Below are 18,119 nucleotides of genomic sequence, written 5' to 3' on the forward strand. Positions count from 1 at the left end.
GGCAGCGAGATGCCAGGGGTAAGACAGACAGATATGGAGGAATCAGAAGAATAGAAAATACAGAATGAAATAAAGGTAAAAGGCCCTGAGGCAAACGTAGATGCATGGAATCGTGTAGAATTAAGTTAAGAACTAGTGGGACAAGCCTAAACTAAGGCCAAGGATTCATAATTCAAATAAGTCTCCATGTCTTTATTTGGGAGCTGGTTGGCGGCTCCAAGAATTAGACACTTGGATGAATGAAGATGTGAATAACACATAACCTCTCCACTTGGGCAAACTTGTTAAAAGGGGTTGACTCTCAAATTTTCTTTAGCCTTGTTACATTCCAGCAAATTGTTATTGATCTTAAACCAGAATAATTAGCTGAACATTTCATAACCTTACAAATTTTATTCAAACTCAGAATGCTCATTTAACATACACACAGATTTCTTAGCTAATAGTAAAATAATAAGTTCATTACACAAAGGTGGTTATTTCATACTCTCTCCAGTTAAGTCTGTTCACTGGTGGTAATTTACTGTGAAAACGCTATATGCTCTAGAAAAGGTATGGCTACTTCAGTCTAGAAGAACCGAGTGCTTTTATTATGTCTTCTCATTTCTGAGACTTGAACCCAAACAGGGAATTATGACTAAAGAATTCAATATTGGTAAACATATTGAATTTATTTCAGTGTAGTTTAAATCATGAAAACAAGTAAGCATAACTTATGGCAGGAATGAGAAATAGTCGCGATTTTTATCAGTCCTACGGGAACTAACCTTCTGAAACTGTAATTTAAAATACAAGGGTAAGGCAGTGAGATAAATTAACATGGAGGAAAGTGGCAGCAAGCGTCTAGGATGGGGTGACACTGAATTCTCTACGTCCTCCTGGAATGAGAGGACCACTAAGAAGCTAGAGCCAACAACCGAAAGTTGTAGTTTGATTTATAAAATTTAAAAGCCCATACTTATAGAAAACTCAAATATAAAATGGTAAATAAACTGATAATCAAAAAGTGTAGCTTATAATTGAAGTTAGGATAGTAATCCTATTTGTGTGTGTGTATGTGTGTGTGTTGCTTTAGGCAAGCTACTCAAGTTTCTTGATTTTTCTATGCAATAATATCAAATTGAGAAGCCAAGTGATTTCTAGTATGTGTTTTATATCTAGAAAATTCTTTTTAGAACATTTATTTTAAAAAGTGCATATCCGATAAAAGATAGGCTTATCAAAATTTTCAAACTTGTTATATATTCACTTCCAATAATCTAAAAATCTAATAAAATATAAAATGAATCAAATTTCAAAACCGTCTTTTGACCACTTAAAAACACCAAATATCTATTTAAAAAAATATAGTCTCAACTCAAAACAAAAACTGATTTGACTATTGGCTTTGTCCAGAGTACTAAGTTCATTCTAAATGAACAAAAATGTACATACATTTTTCTGGGTTTTAAGAGAAATACTTCTTTTGGCTCTATTAGAAAAGTTACCTCTAAAGGAATATATTAATAAATAGCACAATTCTTCCTTAGTATCTAAATTTTCATAGGTATAAATATGAAATTTAACCCCCACAACAGTTTATATACTGGTCCACAGGGTTTACAAACAGAAACACTTTGAAGTTGATAGTACTGTAGATTTGCTTAAACAGTTAGGAAAGAACAATAAAAAAAAAATCCACAGGTCAGATTTTACCTCAGGAACAAAGAAGTCAAAAATAAGAATAGAATTAAGGCAGCTTTAACAGTGTCTAAAACTTACCACCCAAAATAGTGCTGCCACAGTGGAAGTCTCTCCCTGAAAGGCTGTTTACAATGAGAGCCAAAACCAACATGAGCACCGATGGATGCAGAGTCAGGTGCTTTTACTTCTAATATAACATAATGGCCACACAGCTCAAATGAATGGGGAGTAATATGAATACGCACATTACCAGAGATGTTTGTTTACTACCAGGGATGTCTGAGCAGTTCCACGCCCTCAAAGTCAATATAATTGCTGTAAAAAAATCAACTGTGGCTCTGAATATCCATTCCCAGTTGCCCTCAACAGTGTGTCAGACGTTGGAGACTGACTGTCTGTGACAGGCAGAAGCATATGGTCTTCAGTTCCCAGTGGAAGCGCTAAGGGGAGAGTCATCTCTGAAGGCTTTACGTCTAGAGTTTCTGACAAAGGACTTCTTTGTGTGGGATCCTGTTCACTTAAAGCATGGTCCTCTACACTGCCATCTGGAGTTTTATCTGCACCTGAAATGGAAGTCAGAAAGTATCCTGTCTTTAACAATACAAACTAAAGAATTGTCTGAGGTAGGCTAATCTACTTACAAGTCCTAGAAATTACGCTTAGTCTCCAAACCCATGTGTGACCTGTTTCTCTCTCACCAATGTGCCTGATTGTATTGAAACTTAGTGTTGGGCATATCTGGGCTTCAAGAGTAGAGTCAAGCACAAATACCAGTACATAAATAGGTTTAACATTCGAAACCTGGGTGAGCTTTTTCTCATCTACCTTATTACATATTTATCAAATTTCATATTCGTACCTGTGGCACCCATTCCTCTTACTCTTGTTTAACACTCCACTCAGTCATGCCTCAAATCCTTAACTGGGTTAGACATTCCTTGAGGCTAAATGCTCAGCTAAACTTTTCTAATTCCCTCCAAACACGGGCAGTAAAGTAAATAAACCTTTGTACACTGGCTATTTTAACAAGCAGTTTCTGTTATTCTGTGGCTTAAGTCTGCAGTACAACGCTTATCATTTCTCCCGAGGTGAGAAATTGTCACACTGACTAAAGATGCACCTTTGTTTGACTTTACTACTGCTTTTAACATGTTGCTGCCACCCCAGCAATGCTGACAGGACTCCAGCAGCCTCAGCAGACAGCTAACAGTACATCACCTGTCTCACTAAGCTGCAATTCTGTCTTCTTCAGCCTAACCAGTCAACAAACAACCTGTGCTGTCTGTCTCATCTTGGTGACTCATCACAATGTCTTCTGCTTGAAATGACCCATCTTGCTATCTCCATTTTCTGAACTTTTCTCTCTTCAACTTCGTAAGAATAAATTCTTTCTTTTCTGACAGTCCTCCCCCTTTTTAGATACTGTCATTATGCAGCCCAAGCTGGCTTTGAACTTGCAGTCTGCCACTTTTTTCCCTCAGCATCCTGAGTGCTGGGACTGTAGGCATGGGCTGCCATGTCTAGGTTAAACGTAAGCCCATTCCGATGCTTCAGAAGAACTCTTATTTAGCACTTGTATTCATCGTGTCTGACAATCTTATTCAGTTACATCTCTGGAGTTACATCCACGCTGTAAGCTCTTGCTCAACTCTGTCTGCCCTGCAGTTATGTGTACTCCATAGATATTAACTAGACTTCTGAACACTCATTGAGGCTGTCAGAGGTTTCTGCCTTAACCCTTACAATGACTTATTAACAAAATGTTTAGTTTTTGGAGCTGGATATTGCACCTAGGGCTTCATGCATGCTAGGTAAGTATTCCATCACACCCACTATCATCATCTCCATACTTGTGATACTTTTCATCTTGGTAGAATGCCGTAAGTACAGTGAGTCACAGGCCTACGAGTCTGCACCCTGGCTGCCTACACTGATGGAGCATTTTTGAGCTACCAGAGTTCTATTTCCTTCCACATTTCTAGGCTCTTCTTCACGATAGCTCTTTTCTTTCTAACCACTGTCTGAATCACCCAGACTGCATTCTGGAGAGTAATGCTACTTAGCTTGCTTATATTAACTTTCATTTTTGAAACTACTCCGAAGTCATGGTTTGTTCTGAGGCAGGGATGCCCATGTAGCTCACACTAAACTACAATCTTCCAGCCTGTCCTCTAAGTTCAGTGTGTGATATGTGCCACCATGCTTTGCGGCAAATCATGTGTGTGTATGTATAAACGTATGTATGCATATACACATATATGCTTGTTTTAAGATACAGGGTTTCTCTGTATAGCTGTGGAACCTGTCCAGAAACTTGCTCTGTAGACCAGGCTGGCCTCAAACTCTCAGAGATCTGTTTGCCTCTGCTTCCTGAGTGCTGGGATTAAAAATGTGCATCACCACTGCCAGGCTGGCAAATCATAATTTTAAAGGAGGAAATAGTTGAAGTATTTTATTATTATTATTATTTTATATGTACGAGTGTTTTGCCTGCACATGTAACTGACGCCTGTGGGGCCAGTAGAGGGAGGGCATCAGAGCCCTCCACTGGAACTGGAGTTACAGACAGTTGTGAGCTGCCGTGTCAGTGCTGCGACTCTAACCCAGTCCTCTCAAGAGCAGCAGTTCTGAGCCATCGCCCCAGACCCTGGAGATTTTGTGTTTTCTTTTTAAAAAACTGAAGTTCAATATTTCAAAAGAACTGGAAAGACAAATTTTCTGTAAATTATAAAGCTACTTTATATGTATATATCTATGTTTTGCTTTTTGTTTTCTAAAATTCATTTATTTACTTGTTTGTTTTGTGTGTATATGTGTATGTGTGTGTGTGTTAGTGTATATATACGTGTCAGAGGACAACTCTCAAAAAATTGTTCTCTCCTGTTATCTGTGAGATCTGGGAATCCAATTTAGGCTATTAGGCCTAAGCACAGGAGCCTTGAGCCCTGTTTTCTTTGGGATTTTCTTTCTTTTTTTTTTTTTTTTTTGTTTTTCGAGACAGGGTTTCTCTGTGGCTTTGGAGCCTGTCCTGGAACTCGCTCTGTAGACCAGGCTGGTCTCGAACTCACAGAGATCCGCCTGCCTCTGCCTCCCGAGTGCTGGGATTAAAGGCGTGCGCCACCATCGCCCGGCCTCTTTGGGATTTTCTATCTGTTGCTTGAGACAGGGTTTCACTAGATTTGTAGTCAGGCTGGTCTTTCTTTCAGATCTTTCTGCTTCAGCTACCTGCCTACTGAGATGATGCGCATGAACCACCACATCTGCCTACATCTAGTTTTAAATACCTGTCTAACTTACACTGCTGAAATGTCTCTCTTGACCTGCTCTGGCCCCACCAGAGGCAGCGCAGGCTTTAAGCACATGCACTCACCAGAATGGACCTTTGCTTTGTGCTTCTTCAAATTTTTAATGTCTGTGTAAGAATTTCCACATAATTCGCAGATAAATGGCCGTTCTCCTGAAAAACAAGATAAAAACTTTAAAAACTCAGTATTTTCAACATGCCAGCAGACACAAAACTATCCAATGTTCTAAAAATAAAGCGAAAAAGTCACTTTAATCACTGGTTGTACAGTGAGATGAGCATCCTAGACACAAAGGTGTACTTTATAGAAAGTAGAAACCAATCTCAGGAAATTAAGTGAGTGAGACCCTAGACACAGGTTCACTTTACTTTATAGAAAGTAGAAGCCAATCACAGGGAAATTAAGCATGTTCATTATCTGAAATTCTCAAAAAATAATCTTTTTTACTGCTATCAGATACATATTAGATGCCATTCATATGCTAAAATCTGGCTACAGAACTAGAAAAAAGTATAGCTATAATTTTTGCTCTCATACACCTCAACAATGAGGAAGTCTTCCAAGGAAGACTGACGATATTCTACAATATAAGTGCTTTCAAATAAGAACTGTTTGGGCTGGGATGTAGTGGAAAGGTAGGCTGCAATTCCAGCACCTGTAAGGCTCTGAGTTTGCTCTCCAGCACTACGGGGGTGGGGCGATGGCTGAAGAACCACGTAATGCCTTACCCCAAAACCAAGGAACATGAGGATTCAGGAGCTGCAATGAATTCACCAAGACCCTCCTATTACTCTGGACAAGAATTATGAAGACAGGGTTTTGAAAAGAAATGAAGAGTATATTTTAAAAGTAGCATTTTCCTTTCTTTTAATTTTTAATATTCAAAATTTTCTTCATGCTATTTACATATTACATGTTAAAATAAACATGTTGATATTATAATCTATTCTGGAAACTTGCATATAAGAACACCACCTGCTAATTCTGACAGCTCCCTGGTGTTATCTATTCATCTTTTTTATATATTTATTCATTTACTACAAACATTTTTGTTTAATAGACATCTGGCATATTTCTTGGAAAATCTACACAATTCTTAACCAAGTTTAAATTATACTCTAAACAACTTTAAAAAATAAAGAAATGAACAAAAACCTGACATGTATACATTAAAACCTTATTATCACAAAGTTATGACTAGAAACTATATAGCCCACAATGGTTTCAAAGTCAAGGTTTACATACAAAGGAATTAAGAGAGAACAAAAAATGATACGTTCTCCCTAAACACAGACCTGTATGGGATCGAAAGTGTTTGTTGAGCTCTCCTGAGGAAATAAAACTTTTCCCACAAATACCACATATGTATGGTTTTTCACCTAGATGGAAAATAAAAGATAGCGAAGTGGCATACTATACCAATGTAATATTATCAATTACAAGTGATCTAAAGTAAGCTTTTAAAAATATCATCTATATGAAAGCCTTTCTACATTGTATCAGAGGCATTTTCAGTAATCCAACATAACAAACTATAGTTTTATATCATCTGTCTAGCATGATATTTTTCCCATACTAAAACATTACTTCTGCAAATGTCTTATCTTTCCTAGAAGAGATCTCCTGGGCAATGTGATCTTAAAACCAAAAAAATAAAAATTAAAGCCACATTTCAAATTTTGCTTCTACTTTATTATCCAAGAAGAATATAAACATGTGAGGAAGATCATTAGCAGTCCACCTTACAAACGAAGGGTCCCTTGGTTTCAGAATTGGTAATTTGCACTTGATGCATCTGTCTGTGTTCCAAATCTCAGAGTGTCTATGCAAAGGAGGTCCCAGGTCACAAAACAAATTGTCTAACCCACCTCCAGCTTAATTCCCCCTTCACACGCTTATTCAAAGGAGATAAATTCTTAAAAAAAGGTTAACGAGGTTTTCTCTAGTCATAAAAACATGTCTCAATTCAATTCATATATTATCTTCAGAATTATCCTACTTCAATAAGCCTAAGCTACAAGATAAAACTTTCACCTACCTTGTATTTAATCTAAGAGTTATGTGAAAATCATGAACATAGCTCTAAAAATACCAAATGTAGATATCTAACTAAGAAGTCTATAATCTACCTTTGGTAAGAGCCCAATTCCCATTCTTTTATCTGTATTCTTACTGTAGCCAGTCTGTATGTAACTCTTACCTGTATGTTTCCGAGAATGAGTAATAAGAGAACTAGAGACCGCAAATGCCTTTCCACAGGTGTCACACACGTAAGGCTTTTCTCCAGTGTGCCTACGGACATGGTAGGTCAGTGTGCTGGCTTGGGCAAATCTCTGCCCACATCTATCGCACACATATGGCTTCTCTCCACTGTGCTTCCTGTTAGTAAACAGAAAGTAATACAATGGTAAGTAGAGTAATCTAGAGGTCAGTACATACATCAAGTATTTTTTATATAGTTTTTCATGCAGCATTTTATTTCATCTTAACAGGCTAAGACTACACATTTAAATTCAATAGTTGATTCTATGTAAAACCCACCCCCCATTTTTTTAAGTTATCAAAACAACAGTTCTGAAATAAGTTAAAAAAAAAACTTTTGCCATCATCATTATACAGTTGTCTTAGGGTTTCTGCTGCTGTGATAAAGATCATAACCAAAAGCAACTTGGGGAGGAGAGAGTTTATTTCAGCTTCTATTTCCATATCACAATCCATCACTGAGGGAAGATAGGGCAAGAACTGAAGTAGAGGCCATGGAGGGGAGCTGCTTACTGGCTTGGATCTCATGGCTTGTTCAACCTGCTTTCTTACACACCCCAGGGATGGCACCAACCACAGTGATCTGGGACTTCTCCCATTAATGGTTAATCAAGGAAATGACCTATAGGTTTGCCTACAAGCAACCTGATGAAGGGAATGTTCTTAACCAAGATGCCAGCTTCCTACATGTCTAGGTTTGTGTCAAGTTGACAACAAGCAACTAACAGCACAATGGTTATTACCAAACCCCAAATATAGCAATTCCTTTGCCAGTCCATCTTACTGGTCGAAAGTTCTTCCTCGCACCCAGCTGACAGTTGCTTCATAGTTTACTAAATCACAAGAAAATCTGGGGCCAGTGAGTTGGCTCAGTAGGCAGAAAGGCCTGCTGCCACCTAAGTGTGATCATTGGGTTCCCAACTCCCTTGGGTGTCCTCTGGCCTCCACAGGCATGCCATGCATTGTAAAGATATACACAAACACACACAAAATAAAAATGTAATTTAAAGAAAGAAAAGCTCCGTATCATTGCATCCTACCTATAGCATCGGTGCATATATATCTCGTTTTCCTTCTGTCATCTGAGTGTTCAATTTGTTTTAGCTAAACTAAAACAAATCCCCTAACTCCAAGTGTTAATAATAGTTGAATCTAGAATGCTCCCTAAAGGCCAAGTGCAAAGGCTTGGTCCCCAGCTTGTGGTGATATTAGGTAGGGCCTCATTAGAAGAAGTAGGTCACTGAGATTATACCTTTGAAAGATATATCTTGTTCCAAGTCCCCTCTTCAGCTTCTGCTTCTTGGCTACCATAAGATGAGCAGTGGCTTCCACCACACCCTCTCTGTCATATTGGTTTGCTTTACCTAAGGCCCAGAAGTTATGAAGCCAACAGAACTATCTGCCAACAGAGATCTTTCCATCTTAGGGTAGCTGCCTCAGACACTGTCTCAGGGACAGCTGGGTATATAGAAAACAACAGTCCCAGGGATGAGTTCACTGGGACTGTATCTCACAATGTGGTCCAGAAGCTTTTAGAATTGACTTTAGGAGGAATTAGAGAAACTTTAGAGATACAGGTTAGGGAAGTTCTAGGAAGACACAAGAAGAGCTTAGTGGGTCATTCTGATACAAATTCAGAAGACCATAATTCTCACAGAAATGTGGACAAGTAGATTGAGGGATGCATACTGATAACTCCAACACTCAAGAGGCTGAGGTGGAAATAATAAGTTTGAGGTCAACTGGACCACAATTTTTAGAAAGGGGAGGGGGAAGAGAGAAACAGCAAAGGGAATATGACAACAAAGACCGTATTCATGAGTTGTAAAAGAAAACAGTGCTGCCGGGAGCTGAACTTGAGAACAATTTTGCACGCTGGCAAATAACCTGTGTACATTTTATCCATGCTATAAGACTCTGAACTGGGTTTAAAGACTTAACTATTTCTGGAGGCAACAATCCCTGACTTCAAACTCTACTACAGAGCTACAGTACTGGAAACAGCCTGGTACTGGCATAAGAACAGACAGGAGGACCAATGGAACCGAATAGAAGACCCGGATATCAATCCACACATCTTTGAATACCTGATCTTTGCAAAAATATCAAATGGAAAAAAGAAAGCATATTTACAAGTGGTGCTGGCATAACTGGATATCAACATGTAGAAAAATAAAAATAGACCCATATCTATCACCATGCACGAAATCCAAGTCCAAATGGATCACAGACCTCAACATAAAGCCAGCCACACTGAACCTTAAAGAAGAGAAAGAAGGAAGTACACTAAGAGAGACTTATATAGATATAATCTACATGGGAAGTAGAAAGTAGAAAAAGACAAGATCTCTTGAGTAAATTGGGAGCATGGGGACCTTCGGGAAGGATTGCAGGTGGAAGGGGGAGAGGCAGGGAGGGGAGCAGAGAAAAATGTAGAGCTCAATAAATATCAATAAAAAATTATACAGAAAAAAAAGACTTAACTATTCCATTGGAAGAAATTTCAAGGCTGCACAGTACAAAGGCGCCCTGTCATGGGTGACTTTTAGCCATATTTACTCCAAGTAAAGGCAAAGTGGGACTTTTTGAAAAACTTGGAGGTTTGGCTAGAAAAGAAGTGCAGATAAGCAGGGCCCAAAACAGAACACACTTGAACAGTGAGACTATAAAGCTCGTGTCTAGCATGTTAGAGACCCTCAGCTTAACTTCTACCTCCACAAATAAAACAAACAAAAATTCCAACCAATGGTATATTTTATAATCTCAGCTCTCAGGAGGGAGAGATAGGAGGATTTGGGTTTTGAGACAAGCCTGAGCTATACGGCAAGACCCTGTCTCAAAAAAACAAAACAAAACAAAAAAACCCAAACAAACAAACAAACAAAAAAAAAAACAAGAGGGTAAAAAATGGTCAAATTTTAGCCATCAAAAGCTACAGGGTGTGAAAAGTGAAAATGTAAGTTCTTTTGCTTTGAGACTAAAGTACTAGGCACCTTGCCCACATACAGAGGCACTCAGAGTCTACTGTAGCCACAGTCCCTTGGGAGATCATGGTGGAGCTATCAAAGCAACCAGGAAAATGCAGAGGAAGAGGTTGTGGGGGTGGGCGAGGCAAAACACAATCCCCAGAGGCTCAGGACTCAGTATTTAACTAGGTCTTAACACCTAAAATGTCACCCCTAAATCTCTGATTAGGTCAGAGCCACTTCCCCAAAAATCATCCCTGAACGTTGTACTGGAACTACACCTTCCAGAAATGAGAATCCGGGAGCTATTTCAGATCCAAACTAAATTCTACCTCCAGCCCTAAATGTTCAAGCCCATCCCCATGAGAATGCATTCATCTGTCTCTAAGAGTCAGAGAATCTCTCAGAAGTCCAGGTCTAAAGTCTTAGAGATTGGGGCAACTGAGTTGTGAGCACTTGTAAAAATGAAAACACAGCTTACACACATTCTACAGCACAACTCCCATTCCAAAAGAGAGGAATGAGGAAATGCAAGGAAGATGAAAGCAAGGTGAAATCTCCGTAGGGCAAGCATAAAATCAGCAGCATGGTGTAACATGAGGCTTGCTCTGGGCACTCATAGAAAAATGTACTCATCCAAAAAAAAAAAACAAAAAACCAAACAACAACAACAACAACAAAGCCCACCCAAGCCGGGCAGTGGTGGCACACACCTTTAATAACAGCACTCGGGAGGCAGAGGCAGGTGGATCTCCGTGAGTTTGAGGCCGGCCTGGTCTACAGAGGGAGTTCCAGGACAGCCAGGGCTGTTACACAGAGAAACTTCGTCTCAAAAAACAAAAAAAAAAGTACTCATTAAATTACAATAATTAACTAATTAACTTACTTAAAGATCAAACAACTCGGAGTTTTTTGGTTTTTTTTACCTTGCATGAATCTTGAGATTGCTAGAAGTTGCAAACTGTAAATTGCACACATCACATTTATAGGGTTTTTCCTCACCATGATGCATGCGACTGTGGAAGACCAGCTGGCATTTCTGAGCAAATCCTTTATCGCACAGTTCACATTTGTATGGCCTTTCCCCTGAAAGAACAATAACATTTGTATTAGGAAGGGAAAAAAATCCTGTTTAACTTGCTAAAGTTATAAACTTTGAAGGCTTTAAGAGCACTAACAGTACTGGTTTTTGTCTTAGAGAAAATGGTAACTGCTAAGTAACAAAAGCAAATGGGATGTCCTTCCAGACTACTGAAAACACTAACTAGTAGGAAAGAAATTCATCATAACAGTGAAAGGCAAGGAAAAATGTATAAAACATAATGTGTACTATGTGTACTAATGGATGCTCACACTTTGCCAGCAGGTCATGTAAAACAGATAAACAGAGAAGCTGATAGAGAACGATGTTCAAAAACCAATCAAGTCTAGGAGCAAGTAAAAAGAAGTATTGGTAATATGTAAATATTGGACTGAGTTTTGATATTGTCTCTGTTAAATACTTTAAAAGCTAGAAGCAAGCCAGGCCTAATGGCACAGCTCTAAAATCCTAACTACTCTGGAGGCGGATGCAGGGACACTGCAAATCCAAGACTGACAAGGTAAGTTCAAGGCCATCTTGAACAACTTAGCAAGACACTGTCTCAAATAAAAAAGCCATCTATGGAAGGGTGAAGCGCTATAGCTTAGTGGTGGAGTACCTGCACAGCATGTTCAAGGCCCTAGGTTCCATATCCAGCTAGGGCCTAGGGTTAGGACCAAGTTTATGCTTATAAGAGAAAATGGTGCAAGAACCTGATGCACTAGAACTTAAAGTATCAATTATAGCCGGGCAGTGGTGGCGCACGCCTTTAATCCCAGCACTCGGGAGGCAGAGGCAGGCGGATCTCTGTGAGTTCGAGACCAGCCTGGTCTACAGAGCTAGTTCCAGGACAGGCTCCAAAGCCACAGAGAAACCCTGTCTCGAAAAACCAAAAAAAAAAAAAAAAAAAAAAGTATCAATTATAACAACAAGCTGTTAATACTTGATTATAATTACGAATAAGATTTTAAGAGTCTAATGCTAAAACATTTTACAAATAAAAGAACATGGCCAATTTTGTGGAAAGGCCATCAATGCTGTGCTAATATCTCTACTGGATGGAGATGCAACTTAGTAGCACAGGGTGTGAGTGGAGGACTTGGGCTCAGTCCCTAGTACCAAACAGAGCAGAAACCAAAACAACACAAGCCATCGCAGAGCAGGAAAACAAAGCAGTCTCACCTGTATGAGTTCTTACGTGTGTTTTCAGCTGGTTACACTGGGTAAAAGCCTTTCCACACAAGTGGCAGACGTAGGGTTTGACTCCTTTATGTATTCTCATGTGCCTTCTCAAGCTGCTGGCTTCTGAAAACACCTTCCCGCACGTGTTACACATTGGCTTGGCCTTGGAATACCGCTGATCCAGCTCTTCGCCAGTGTTCTCCAGTTCATAGGGACTCTTTACACTGGCTATATTAGACATGGAGTGTTCTTTCAGAGCACAGTGTGACTGTGACTTGCCGCGTTTCCGTTTGACTGTTTGCACAATATCTTGTGCTGGAAAAGTATTTTCCACAACTGAGGTCAACTCAAGTTCTGAATTATCATTTCCCTGGATGACTTGTTCGTCTACAGGTGAGGACAACTTACCTGTATCTAGGAACAGCTCCACAGGCGCACTCTCTAAAACATCACTGGGGTATTGCCCTGCTTTATTCTGTCCTGCTTTCTGTGGATTGAAAGCCTTTTTCTTCTTTTTACTTTGAGACGATTTCTTTGCCAATACCCGTTGTTTAGGATTTGCCTGAACTAAGTCTGTGGATACTTCTGACTTCTCCCGATTGTTATAATCTCGAAGAGTTAGAAGACAGGTCTGTTGATTCAATTCAATGTTTGCAGTAATACTAGATACTTCTGTAGAAGAGGGACTAGCAATAAAAGCAAAGTCTTCCATCTTTATTTTACATTTAGAGACTACCTCTTCTACTTTGAGATAGTCAGCAGCCTGATGAATTTCTTTAACATTCCAACTGTAAGGAAACAAGGCTCGATGACAATATTCTGATCAAAAGGAAAACCTTAAGCAACTGCACATACACCTGAATGCCTTTTAAAGAAATAATGAAGCAGAATTCTGGAAAGATTTAAACTAAGTAACAAATTTATAAAATGTAATTTGACAGAATGTTTGAACAGGTATCTCTGATTATATAGATACTAAAAAAATAAAAAGAATGCCTACTTATAGATGTTGATGAATAACAAAATGTTATATTTTCTGACTGCTTAAAAAAACAAAAAACAAACAAAACAAAAACATTTGAATTGAAAAATGGTTGTTGGGTGGTCAGCAAGCTGGCTCCACAGGTAAAAGCATTAGCTGAGCAAGCCCAAAGACCCAAAAACCCATGGAAGATCTGATGTGATGGTGCATACCTGGCATCTCAGCGCTCCTACAGCAGAGACAGACACAAGACCCTGCCTCAGCAACAAAGAGAAACTAGTCCCAGAATCGTCCTCTGATGTCCACATGTATTCTGTGGTACACACGGGTGCATCTGCACTCACAAAAACACACATAGGGTAACACTATGTAGTTTTGACTAACCTGAAACTCACTATAGACCAGACTGTCCTCAAACTCATAGCATTCACCTCCCTCTGCCTCCGGAGTGCTGGGATGAAAGACATGCATACCATGCCCTGCTAATTTTTTTTTAATGTTGTTGACAATACATTGCTTCCTCCCATTTCCTCTGAGGCTTCTTCAGATTTCAGTCAAGTTTTCTGAACTGGCAACAAAGTCAGTGAAAACTACTTCCCACTTCCCCTTTCTGCTCTGTGAAGTATTTTTAACTATGCTTCTCACACTTTATTGTTAATATGAATCATGAAGGGTCTTGTTAATGAAGACTAAAATTCGGGCATCACTGATAGTGCCAGAGAATCTGCAGCTGCAATGCACTCCCTGCTAGGTCAATGCAGCTGGCCCATGAATTACAACTGGGAGGGACAAAGGTTTTGAATGTGCTGACCTCTCTCTAGCTCAGCTTACTGCCAGGAAAGTGTATCACATTAGCTTTGTATGAGAGACAAACCATACTGGTCAACATCCCAGTCAAACTGATCATCCGCCGGGAGTACAAGACAAGGGGGACTGCTATATTTAGCACTGGGTCTAGCATTCTATGAATTAACCAGGGTGAGGCAACATTGCTGGCTTAAAATTCCTCGGTTGTAAAAACAAGAGTTTAGTTGATATTAACTGCTAATGGCCGGGCAGCAGTGGCACACACCTTTAATCCCAGCATCAGAAGGCAGAGGCAGGCAGATCTCTGTTAGTTCAAAACCAGCCTGGTCTACAAGAGTTAGTGCCAGGACAGGCTCCAAAACCACAGAGAAAATCTGTCTCTAAAGAAAGAAAAAAAAACTGCTAATGAAGTTGAAGGGTGACATTTGAACCTAATCTAAGCATACAGAGATGCACACCCTTGAGGAAACTCCCGGCCTGCCACTGTGCCAAGGGTCACTTGGTTCACTAACATAGCCTCTTTTCTGCTTTCTTCCCTGTAATTCAGTAAAAGTGCTCCAATTACAGTTGAAAACATAAAATGATGACAATACTGTTACTGCTTTTTTAAGAGGGGATAAAATTTGAAGCAAAATAAAAAATAATCAGTGCATTAACTTGTCTGGAATCTCCAAGACTATCCTGCATGTGCACTGATCTCTGACCACCACCTAGTCACACTCTGTCTCCGAGAGTTCCATTGTGCTCTACTTTTGCCTCATTTAGTGTTCTCCTGGCTGTTTAAAATGTCTTTTATGACAATCATTTTCAACTCATTGAAGAGCCATGAGTACATGTGAAAACCTATTCCTCCAGTGAAAATATTTTATTCTGTGGGAAAATTCATTCAAGTTTTTAAACTTATTACATATCAACTTCTGGCATATATTGTGCCTGAGTCTTCCCCCTACATAAGAAAATATTATTCAAGAAATTATTTTCTTATGGCTCGTGGTAATTTTTAGAATATATCATGAATCTTTACAATTGAGTTAATTCTCCATTTGTAAAAATAAAAGTGTAAGTGTCCCAAACATATGTGTCCCAAACATATATCAGAAAATGTACTTTATATGTATGTTACAACATCACCACTGACAATAAGCATTTCATTATACATATTTTCATAGAATAAAAACAAAGTTTACTCTACCACCTAATATATTTAACTAAATCTCAAAGTATATTTGTGCTTTCTGTTCCATCAAATGAATCACCAAACAGATAAGGTGAAATAAACTCTAAAAAAAACTAATAGCATTAGGTCACATACTAACTGTATAATGCCAAAACAATAATCTCCACAAATTACTCCAAAGCCTATAATTGCAGTTAAGACACTGGATGAAGAAAACCAATCAAGAGTTTTTCTTCAAAGACTGATCTTGTTGCTCTTAAGAACTACAGTTCAGTTCTCAGTGCCCACACCAAGTAGCTCAAGTTCCTAAGGGCCCAGTGCCCTTTTCCAAGGCCATCCACAAACACGTGAAAAAAAATTAGTAAAACAAATCTTTGTTTGTTTGTTTGAAGACAGAGTTTTGCTGTACTTTTGGAGCCTGTCCTGGAACTAGCTCTAGTAGACCAGGCTGGCCTTGAACTCACAGAGATCCGCCTGCCTCTGCCTCCCAAGTGCTAGGATTAAAGTGTACCACCACAGCCCAGAACAAATCTTTTTTTGAAAAAGGTGTTTTTTATGATATGTTTTAAGCAACAGTGCTTCCAAACTCCTTTTTATCTTTTGGATAGTCACTGAAGGTCATTTAATTATATATAACAATTCTCAAGGGCTGTGCCTGGGGAAGTTCAGTGGGAGAGCATGCTTGGGTAGCTTAACAAGAAGTACTGGGTTCAATCCTAATCAATACAAACATATATTCTCTCCCGCCCTCCCTCCTTCCCTTGCTGCCCCCACTCTATCTGTCTCCCCCACCCCCACCAAGAAGAGATCCAAAGAAATTAAGTAACTTGTTAGAACCAAGAAATAACCAAGGCAATCTAGCTCTTAAGATCACTTAATTTTCTACTATGTTGCTTTTTCCTTCCTTTTTTTTTTTTTTTTTTGGTTTTTCGAGACAGGGTTTCTCTGTGGCTTTGGAGCCTGTCCTGGCACTAGCTCTGTAGACCAGGCTGGTCTCGAACTCACAGAGATTCACCTGCCTCTGCCTCCCGAGTGCTGGGATTAAAGGCGTGCGCCACCTTTCCCTTCCTTTTTATCAGAGAGAAAGAAAGACATTCATTTTGGGGGACTGGAGAGATGGCTCAGCAATTAACAGCACTGGTTGCTTTTCCATAGGACCTGGGTTTCACTCCTAGCACCCACATAGTGGCTCATCCAGTTCCAGGGGATCCAAACGCCCTCTTCTGGTTTCCATGGGCACCAGACATGCAAGTGATGCAGACATACACACAGGCTAAAACAAACACCCATACACATGAAACAGTAAGTTTTTTAAAATAGATATATTTTTGTTAATTATGTGTATGTGTAGAGAAAGTGTAATTTGAGTGCAGATGCCCACAGAAACAGAAGAGAGCATCAAATTTCTCTAGAGCTGAGCTTACAGAAAGTTGTGAGTCACCCTGAATGCTGTGAACTTAACTAGAGTCATCTGCAAGAGCAGTTGAATGAAAATAAAAAAAAAAAAAGGACATGACCGCTCCTAGGTATAGTGGAAGAGAAGGTTTATTGTAGATAAAAGGGAGAGAATAGGCAGAAGCAGGACATCTGGGAGAATCCAGAATTGAACCTGAGTTGGAGGAGGGTGCCAACCAAGAGGAGCAGGCTGGGCCAAGATGAAGAGGCAGAGGGAAGGGTGAAGGGACTGGACAGAAGGTGGCTGTGAGGAGAGAGAGGATAGAAGGGGGGTGCACTTATCGGTGGGACCAAAGGTTTAGTTTGGCTTCTGGGTGGGAGGCAGCAGTTTCGATAGGATGTAAGACAGGAAACACAAGGTGTAAGGGCAAGAGGGCTTCGCACAGAGGTAGAAGAAAGTAGAGACATACAGAATCTCTGAGAGGAAGGCTAGGAGGGAGAAGACTGAAAGGGAGCCTCCTTCAGTCTCTCCATACCCACAGAGACTGCAAAGCTTCCTTTTGTTGATAATCCAGGAGATATAAGGGCCACTCTTGAGTGCTACGGTGCACCGGTAATGTTGGGTTTGAGTGGGAGTTTCTTGAGCCAATCTCATTACTAATGGTGGTTGGTAAGCCAGGGTCTTGGGTGGTCAATAAGGAGGTCATTGGGAAGAAAGGATTGTCACCCAAGCTCTGCCACCAAGAAGGAGGCAAATTGGTCTGAAAAGAAACCCAGGGACCCATTGACAGAATTGTTGAATTGTTAGGAACAGACACTGGATTTTAGCAGAATGACCTCCAGCCAAGCTAAACTGAATGGAATGTGCCTGCCAGCCATATTGGAAAGCATGGTGAGGTGCATCTTTCCACCCCCACAAGGCAGAGCAGGCACACAGAATGGTCAACAGTCATCACCTGATGTCCTGGGGGCGGTCAGGATGGCTAGTAAGAAAAAACTCACCAACTAGCTGTTGTTGGATGAAGAGGGCAGGTGCCAGATGGTTCAGAAAGTGCAAGAACTGAATCGGGAGAGGGGAGCTCCTACAATCTTTAACCAGAAACAATCAATCAAAACGTCCAATTAATCAATTATTTACCACTTTTAAATAACTGTGGGAGATTAATTTATCACTGCTGATTATTCCCATAAAACAAGTCTAAAACATGAATACTTCCTTTTCAGAAAAAAAAATTAAAAGCATTTTGGTTCTAGCTGAGTAAGAAGTACATTCTCTCAC

The 18,119-nt window shown here is 39.7% G+C and overlaps 1 protein-coding gene across 9 annotated transcripts in view; it reads right to left on the reverse strand.

Annotated features, from left to right (window-relative positions):
* Positions 1 to 383: 383 nt before the first annotated feature.
* Mynn (myoneurin) overlaps positions 384 to 18,119 on the reverse strand; it is a 21,624-nt gene continuing 3,888 nt past the window's right edge. For 4 of the 9 annotated variants that reach the window (XM_026782007.1, XM_005343752.2, XM_005343753.2 and 1 more), the window contains exons 3-8: positions 12,480 to 13,267; positions 11,143 to 11,302; positions 7,189 to 7,367; positions 6,284 to 6,367; positions 5,054 to 5,140; positions 384 to 2,246 (exon numbers count right to left, since the gene is read on the reverse strand). In XM_026782007.1, coding sequence (XP_026637808.1) covers positions 1,987 to 2,246; positions 5,054 to 5,140; positions 6,284 to 6,367; positions 7,189 to 7,367; positions 11,143 to 11,302; positions 12,480 to 13,267 — 1,558 coding nt within the window. In that variant the 3' untranslated portion in view covers positions 384 to 1,986. Of the gene's footprint in view, positions 2,247 to 5,053; positions 5,141 to 5,716; positions 6,368 to 7,188; positions 7,368 to 11,142; positions 11,303 to 12,479; positions 13,268 to 13,673; positions 13,905 to 17,842; positions 18,111 to 18,119 lie in introns of those variants that run through there. The other 5 variants (XM_013347536.2, XM_026782019.1, XM_026782027.1 and 2 more) reach the window with 5 other exon arrangements.

This window comes from Microtus ochrogaster, chromosome 1 (assembly GCF_000317375.1).
Source record: "Microtus ochrogaster isolate Prairie Vole_2 chromosome 1, MicOch1.0, whole genome shotgun sequence".
Taxonomy (NCBI): domain Eukaryota; kingdom Metazoa; phylum Chordata; class Mammalia; order Rodentia; family Cricetidae; genus Microtus; species Microtus ochrogaster.